We start from the raw sequence: 8,147 nt of genomic DNA on the forward strand, positions 1-8,147 counted from the left end.
CAATCTATAAATGTTCCATGTTTTTATATTTATTATTTTATTTTCAGTTATGAATCACTCATTGAAAAGAAATTATATTAATTCATTAAAATTATATTTTGATACTTTTTTTTTTATTCAAAAAATGTTTCGATTTGGTAAATTTTCAGATTAAATCCACCTCCACAATTTTCTTTTAAATGACGACATTTCAAGGTTTCAACTATGCTGAATACGAAAATCGCATTGAAAATTTGCAGAAGTAAGTAGTTATCGAGATATAAAAAGTTGTATTATGTATTGTATTCTTTGGCGGCCATCTTTTTACGCGCGTTCGCGTGCTATAAACAAATCTACTCATCTATGGCTGACACTGCATGCGCGTAAAAAAGATGCCCGCCAAAGAATACAATGCATAATACAACTTTTTATATCTCGATAACTAATTATTTCTGCAAATTTTTAATGCGATTTTCGTATTCAGCATAGTCGAAAACCTTCAAAGTGTCATTAAAAAAAAAAAAATGTAGAGGTGGACCTAATCTAAAAAAAATACCGAGGTTTACATAATGGCCGCTAGATGTCAGTTCTCTTTCGAAAAGTAGGAGTCGATAACTCGTCTCTGTTGCTAATCTACTGACATGCAGAAGTGCCATTTTTTTTCAATCAGGAGTATTCATTTTAGATTAACAAAACATTTTTCTTATCGTATCGTAAAAAACAAAAAACAAAAAAACAAAAACAAAAACAAAACAAAACATATGGCCGTTTCACATTTTTATCAGTTTTGAAAACCTTGTCCGTGACACCCGGCCGTCAAAAAAAAACCATGGACTTCGATTTGACAATTTAGGTCGTCGAGTATAAAAACTTCCAGCCATCAACACTTTTTTGCCATTTCAAAGAAAAGGAAGAGGAAAAAAATTCCGAAAGAAGTCATTTTTAAGCGAGACGAGAAATTGAAAAAAAAAAAAAATAAATAAATAAAAAAAAACAAGATGGCGTCCTTGTTTTTTATGGTCGTCGTTTTAGCTTTCACATCGACCAGAGCCGCTCTTAACCTCATGGAAGTGATGGTCGAACAAAACGTAACAGTTTTCCCAGATTTGGTTGAAACTGCGCAACTATCTGATATGCTAGCAAACACAGGTAAGAGTATTTTATGCTTCCCCAGAATTTCGGTATTTGTACAGTTCAATCAAGACATTAAAAAATGAAAATATCAAAAAAAAAAAAAGGTTATATTGTTCGTATCCGTGTTGGATTGAAGATCTCTGAAAAAAAAAGGGGTTGTATTACTGTACACATAGATTCGAAAAAGTTGTCACAAAACAAATATATAACAAATAAATGTTATCAAAGGCAAGATAAGTTACTTTTCTACCAAACTGGATATAATTTTCGTGTTTTTATTAAATGTAACATGTTTATTCAGCTCGAAAAGCATACAGTGTTTACCGATGTAATGGAAAATTCAAAATGGCGCCCGACAATCTCTTTAACATGGTAAGTTTGGGAAAAGCTGTTATAAATAATAAACTAGACAAAATACTGTTAGAAATTCGCTCATTATATGTTACCGTGACATAGGTTGACATATATTCGGTGTATTTTTAACAGTATTTTGTCTAGTTTATTATTTATAACACCTTTTCCTAAACTTACCGTGTTTGAGAGAGTCGGGCGCCATTTTGAATTTTCCAATACATCGGTAAACACTGCATGTTTTTCGAGCTGAATAAACATGTTACATTGAATAAAAACACAAAAAATATATCCAATTTGGTAGAAAACTAACTTATCTTGCCTTTGATAACATTTATTTGTTATATATTTGTTTTTTGACAACTTTTTCGAATCTATGTGTACAGTAATACAAACTAAAAAAAAAAAAAAAAATGGTCAATGTCAAGTTCTTTTCCAACTCCTCAAAAAACTTTAAAATGACGACGTGTATAGGTTTTCGGTTTTGTTGAAAACGAATATCACATTTAAATTTGGGGCAGATAACTAGTTTTCATGATATGAAGAAATTACTTTTTTAAAAAGTGAGGGATCACTTTCCTATATAAATTTAACGTAAAATGAGCACCCACTTTCTAACCACCTAGTATTTTCTTAATATCATAAAACAAATTTAACTGTGATATTCGTTTTCAGCACCCCCGAAAACCGGCGCTGTTTTTTTTTTTTACTAAGAGATTCGGACATTTTTTCATCTCATAATTTAGGACGCTAATTATGCTGTCAGTAAGTTTACAAAAACATACTTTTGTTTTTCGTTCTTTTTTTATTATAGAACTTGTATAGTTGTTAACAGGTGCTTCTGCAGTTTAACATTTCACAAAAATTCTGTTTACATAAGGGGAGGAGATTGGACGTAAATTCATTGCTCGGTGCAGATGTGGAATTTCCCAAGCCTTTCCTTCAAAGAAGTATAACCCGGCAAAGAATACCCGGTCGCGATGAGGCGAACTTCTGAAAAGTTTATTTACATGGCTACGGTTTGCACGTATTTTAAAGGAGAGTAATCTTAAAAGACTTTAAATTGAGAAAAAAAAAAAACAAGTCTGCTGTCTGCCATCAATTTGCGAGTACGTTCGTTAAAATTATTGTATTTGAGTTATTATTAGGAAATACTCCAATTTAAATTTTAATATTGTATTCGTTCGTTGATACGATATTTTCAATATAAGAATCAGCGTTTTTTTTTTTTTTTTTTTTTTTTGTTACTTTGGCGTTCTTTGTTTTTGTATTTAATGCCCGCAAAGGAAAAAAAATTGCAACTTTTTGTAAATAAAATCTCTTCTTCATTTTAAAACAAGACTTTTCTATTTTATTCTTTACCCCCCCTCCTTTTTATTTCATCCTTTTATTTTTTACCTGCAGGCTGTTAGTTTCGCGTCAAATTTATGTGAAAGAGGATAAATTTCTGACAGCACCTGTTAAAAACTATACAAGTTCTATAATTGAATACTTTCCTCAAAAAAAAAAAAAAAAAAAACGAACGAAAAACAAAAATATATTTTTTGTAAACCGCTCGTGTAAGCTTACTGACAGCATTATTAGCATCCTAACTTATAAAAAAATGAACGAATCTCTTAGTAAAAAAAACAAAAAACAAAAAAAACAGCGCCGGTTTTCAGGAGTGCTGAAAACGAATATCACAGTTACATTTGTTTTATGATATTAAGAAATTACTAGGTGGTTAGAAAGTGGGTGCTCATTTTACGTTAAATTTATATAGGAAAGTGATCCCCCACTTTTTGGAAAACTAATTCCTTCATATCATGAAAACTACTTATCTGCCCAAAATTTAAATGTGATATTCGTTTTCAGCACCACCGAAAATCTATACAAAGTCGTCATTTTAAAGTTTTTTGAGGAGTTGGAAAGAAACTTGACATTGATAAAAAATTTCACTTAATTTGATCGAGTAGTTTTTTTTTTTTGCTTGTTTTTATTTCAGCGGAAAAACACGTTTTTATGACCGCGTTGAAGAAAGACATCTTTGAATTTTTTGAACGCGCCACGGGGAGATAACTCAATTTAAAGCGCCGACACTCCCTCCCCATCTTTAATAGTAGCTTTTCTTCCTAAAAATCCAACCTTTTGCTCGATATCATAACAAATTGTTTTTTCGCTGTAAAAAAAAAAAAAAAAGAACAAGAAAAAAAACAAAAAACTACTTGATGAAATTAAGTGAAATTTTTTTTCGGAGAACTTCATTCCATAACGGATACGTACAATTTAAACTTTTTTTTCGATATTTTAATTTTTTAATGTCTTGATTAAACTGTACAAGTATCAGAATTTCTCCTATATTGACAGAAAGAAAATATCGTATTCCAAACATCATATAAACTAAGCATACGGTGAGTGTTTTTCTTCCATTGTTATTGTTCTGTTGAAAATTTGGAGTCTCCAGAATAGCTCAAAACTCAAAAATAAATTTTAAAAACTACTGGTAAAAATCCACCAAATAAAGCCCATCATGACATTTGTTGGGTGGATTTCTATCAGTATTGTTTTATTTTCGAGTTTTGAACGATTCTCGACAATCTTAAGTTGACAGCCTCATTTCCGCCATCTTTGTTGCCATTTTAACTGAATCGCTCAGCACTATTAATTACTATTAATAACTAAATAAACACTTTAAAATAAGTTAAAACACTAAAACCTATCAAGGTATCCAGGTGGAAGAGTAACTTATCTTGCCTTCGGTAATATTTATTTATTTTGTTTACTTGGAAGGTTACCACTTATCAAGGCCCAGAGGCGACTCAAGGATAAGGTTAGGTAGATGATGAGACAAGATCAATCACGGTGGAAGATGGGTAGGGCTAGATTATCTAAATGGACGACTTAACAGGAATTTATTCACATTAGACTTGAAGACGACTATGTTATAGTCAGCTGGGAAGCAGCAAATGGTATTGCGTTCCACAGACGGACATTTCTCAAACTTTGTTCATGGAATTTTCGTTTAGTTTGGGCACAGATAGGGAGTGAGAGAAGTTGTTGGCAGTTGTTTCAGCTAGGCGAGTGTTTGTTGTGAACGCTTTACAGGGAGGGACCATAGATTGGAGCTCAGTCGAACACCTACCATAAAAGTATTGATAGAGCAGAGACATGTTATGGCTTAATCACGTTGACACGCCAGTTCCTGTTAGATCACCGAAGTTAAGCAACGTTGAACCTGATCAGTACTAAATGGGTGACCATTTGGGACTTTCAGGTGCTGTATGTGCTTTTTACGTTTGTTGACATTGTTTCTAGTCATTTAGCACTTTTTCTTGTTACTGGACTCGCGCAGTGTCAATTCAGGGGAGATGTGGTTCGGGATTGCACAACACTTGTCTCACAATTACTCGTGCAGCTACCTTCAGAGGGTGTTAAAATGTTTTTGATCCATAATGGGGTATAACTCCAATGATTTCGACGATCGTTTTTATAACCACAAGATATAATAACCAACCAATGAAAATCGTTTTTATAACCACAAGATATAATAACCAACCAATGAAAATCGTTTTTATAACCACAAGATATAATAACCAACCAATGAAAATCGTTTTTATAACCACAAGATATAATAACCAACCAATCAAAAGCTTCAAAAGTTACTATAAAAATTGTCGAATTTTGGATTCAATCAGTTCGCCGTCGTCTCTGTCACGAACCTGCATTTGATTCTTTGCCGCCATCTTTGTTACTAAGAATTCATCATCTTCATCATGTAGTCCATCAGTCTTGACGATGACTAGTCGGGACCTCAGTGCTTTATCCCTCAGTGCTGGCGTAGTCTCACCCCATCGCCGCAGGACTTTCCACCTTGATGCCAAACTTGCTTGCGCAGTTTAGATGCAGTATCTGTTGCGCATCAGATAGACACCCTCTGAACCTTCAATGCTCGTGTCCGATTGAGCGAACCTGCGACGACTGGCAGCAGAGGAGGTTGCAGCTTCTGGCCGAAAGTAATCTCAGTGAGGTAAACAGTCACCCTATCGTGTCCACTACTGTGCCTTTTCTTTACTAGAAATTACTTAACACTGAAGCTCGTGACTGCATTAATTCTTCGCTGATTTGATTTACTGCCGCCATCTTTGTTCAACATAATGTCTCAACACTTAACACAGGGAGTATCCATTGTCTCTTGAGACTGAATGGAGGCATCAGTGTACTAATATCCAAACAGTGAAAGTATATTACTTTCTCACTAATGATTAAGATCCTATATTGACAGTCTCGTTATGTTTCTTCTGTAAGAAAGACGAAGTAGGGAGACAAAAATGTTATTGTCCACTAAATTTCAGAAACGGCCATTGTGATGCTTATGTATACCGGCAGAATATCGGTGGTTATATCAGGATGTTTATCGATTATCGAGAGAAAGAAAAACAAATGTATTTACAGCTTTGGTAAATTTCCCAGAGTCCTGAAAGCACCCGGGTGATCCAGAGGCCGTAACTCCTGTAACATTCGGATTATCTCCCTTTTATATAGATACTAGCGAGGGGTGTGTGTGAAAACTCCGGAGGTGGGGGAGGGGTTTAAAAAAAAAAAAGTAAGTATGAGGATCGAACCCGAACCGTTGAGGCAAAGTTGTAAATTAAAGTGTGAAAAAAAAAAAAAAGTATGTTGGCAGGTGCCCGTTTTGATGAGTTAATGAGGTCAAGTTTGACTGCGGGATTTTTATTTTCCCAAGATGTTATAGGAAAAAGACTAACCCACATGCGGCGAGCGACAAATGTTGAATATTTATCTTCCCGCAATCGAGCAAATTAAATAGACAGGCGAGCTTCGTTGTTAACTGTGAGATATCACGATTTATATGTGATATAAAAAGTTTTAAAAAGTTGTGAAGCGAGCAACCGCTTCTCTGAAAAAAGCCTTTTGTAGACATACAGAAAAAGCGAACACACATACATACATACATTTTCGCTTTTATATTCATAGATAGGACATTACATTCATATATTTGTTGTTTTTTTTTTTGTTTTGGTAAGTTTTCAGATTGTTGTCTATTATAAAACATGCCCAAAATTTGCCTTGTTTTCAGTTTTTATACTGATTCGTTTTGATCCAGCTTTCCCCAGCTGTTTATATATTTTCGCATCAGTAAAAGTCTGTTTTACCTGGTTCTGTACAGGTTGGAACGATAAAATTGTCACCCTAGAAAAGACGACACGATTCCATTTCCATTTGATGAAAACCGTTTTTTTTTTAAATTTTTTATTCTATTTTATTTTTTTTTTTGTAGAATTCCGACTCATTTATTTCCTTCAACAACCCAACTGCCACCCTACAGACATATCAACACAGTTTTTTATATTGACATACTGCGTTCCCTCTTTTTAACAGGCCCACTTACTTTAGTCTTGCCAACAGATGAGGCTTTCCGAGCGATGCCTGCAAGTTACGTCAAGGACCTACAAGCCGATCCTGTGGCCCTCAAGGACTATGTCCTCTATCACATCATGAAGGGAAATATCTTCAGTTGGACTGTTCCTGGAAGAACCTCCGTGAAGTCGATGAATGGACATTCGCTGCGATTGGCTCATTACATGGGAGGAATTCTTTTTGCAAGTATTCAAGAAACTCACTGCCATTGTTTTATTTTTACAAAATTTTTATTTTTGTCTATTTTTGGTCACCTGACAAACATTGGACCTAGTAATTATTTTTTGGGACCCTATCTAGTGACAAACGCACTAGCCCAGTGGTCACAATATTCCATGCATGGGCGAATTGTGGCTTTGTAAAGATATAGGATAATCTCTGGTATGAGTAATTTTCTAGCACGATGTTCACCTTCTTTGCAGCAGCCTTGGCAATGTCTTCAATGCATTTGCTCCAATTCATGTTGCCTATATATATATGTGTGTATATATATATATATATATATATATATATATATATATATAAGTAAATTTTTGGTACAACAGAATGGAAGGATAAATTTTAGAGGAAACATCATTTAATTTAAATACCAAAAAACAAGAAATGGGCAGATGAAAATAAAATTTTTTTTTCCTTAAGGCCTTATCGTCTGACCCTCTAAGAGGAGACGTCAGAATGATAGATTAAAAACTAAGAAAAACGAATGAGGGAAGTGGGGAATTTTGGTTGCAGTTGGAAGAACAGTGAGAGAAAAAAAAAAAAAAAAAAAATTAAAATTCTCACTGTTCAGGTGGTTTTAAATCAATGAATATCTCCAACTGATGTCTAAGAATCTAGCCTGTGTAGACAAAAGATTCTTAGACATCAGTTGGAGATATTCATTGATTTAAAACCACCTGAACAGTGAGAATTTTAATTTTTTTTTTTTTTTTTTTTTTTTTTTTTCTCTCACTGTTCTTCCAACTGCAACCAAAATTCCCCACTTCCCTCATTCGTTTTTCTTAGTTTTTAATCTATCATTCTGACGTCTCCTCTTAGAGGGTCAGACGATAAGGCCTTAAGGAAAAAAATTTTATTTTCATCTGCCCATTTCTTGTTTTTTGGTATTTAAATTAAATGATGTTTCCTCTAAAATATATATATATATATATATATATATATTATAATTATTTTATTTTTTATTTTTTTTATATATTAGTATAGTAACCGTATTAATTTATTTTATTGCGGACTATTATCCTCATCTTTTTTTTAGTTGTTGTTTC

At 33.5% G+C, this 8,147-nt stretch overlaps 1 protein-coding gene across 1 annotated transcript in view; it reads left to right on the top strand.

Moving 5' to 3' along the window:
- Positions 1–623: 623 nt before the first annotated feature.
- LOC145266934 (transforming growth factor-beta-induced protein ig-h3-like) overlaps positions 624–8,147 on the top strand; it is a 26,662-nt gene continuing 19,138 nt past the window's right edge. The window contains exons 1-2 of the mRNA XM_080122736.1: positions 624–1,128; positions 6,844–7,064. Coding sequence (XP_079978862.1) covers positions 978–1,128; positions 6,844–7,064 — 372 coding nt within the window. The 5' untranslated portion in view covers positions 624–977. The remainder of the gene's footprint in view (positions 1,129–6,843; positions 7,065–8,147) is intronic.

The sequence above is a fragment of the Euprymna scolopes genome, chromosome 42, assembly GCF_053919585.1.
Source record: "Euprymna scolopes isolate OS-2025 chromosome 42, ASM5391958v1, whole genome shotgun sequence".
Classification (NCBI taxonomy): Eukaryota; Metazoa; Mollusca; class Cephalopoda; order Sepiida; family Sepiolidae; genus Euprymna; species Euprymna scolopes.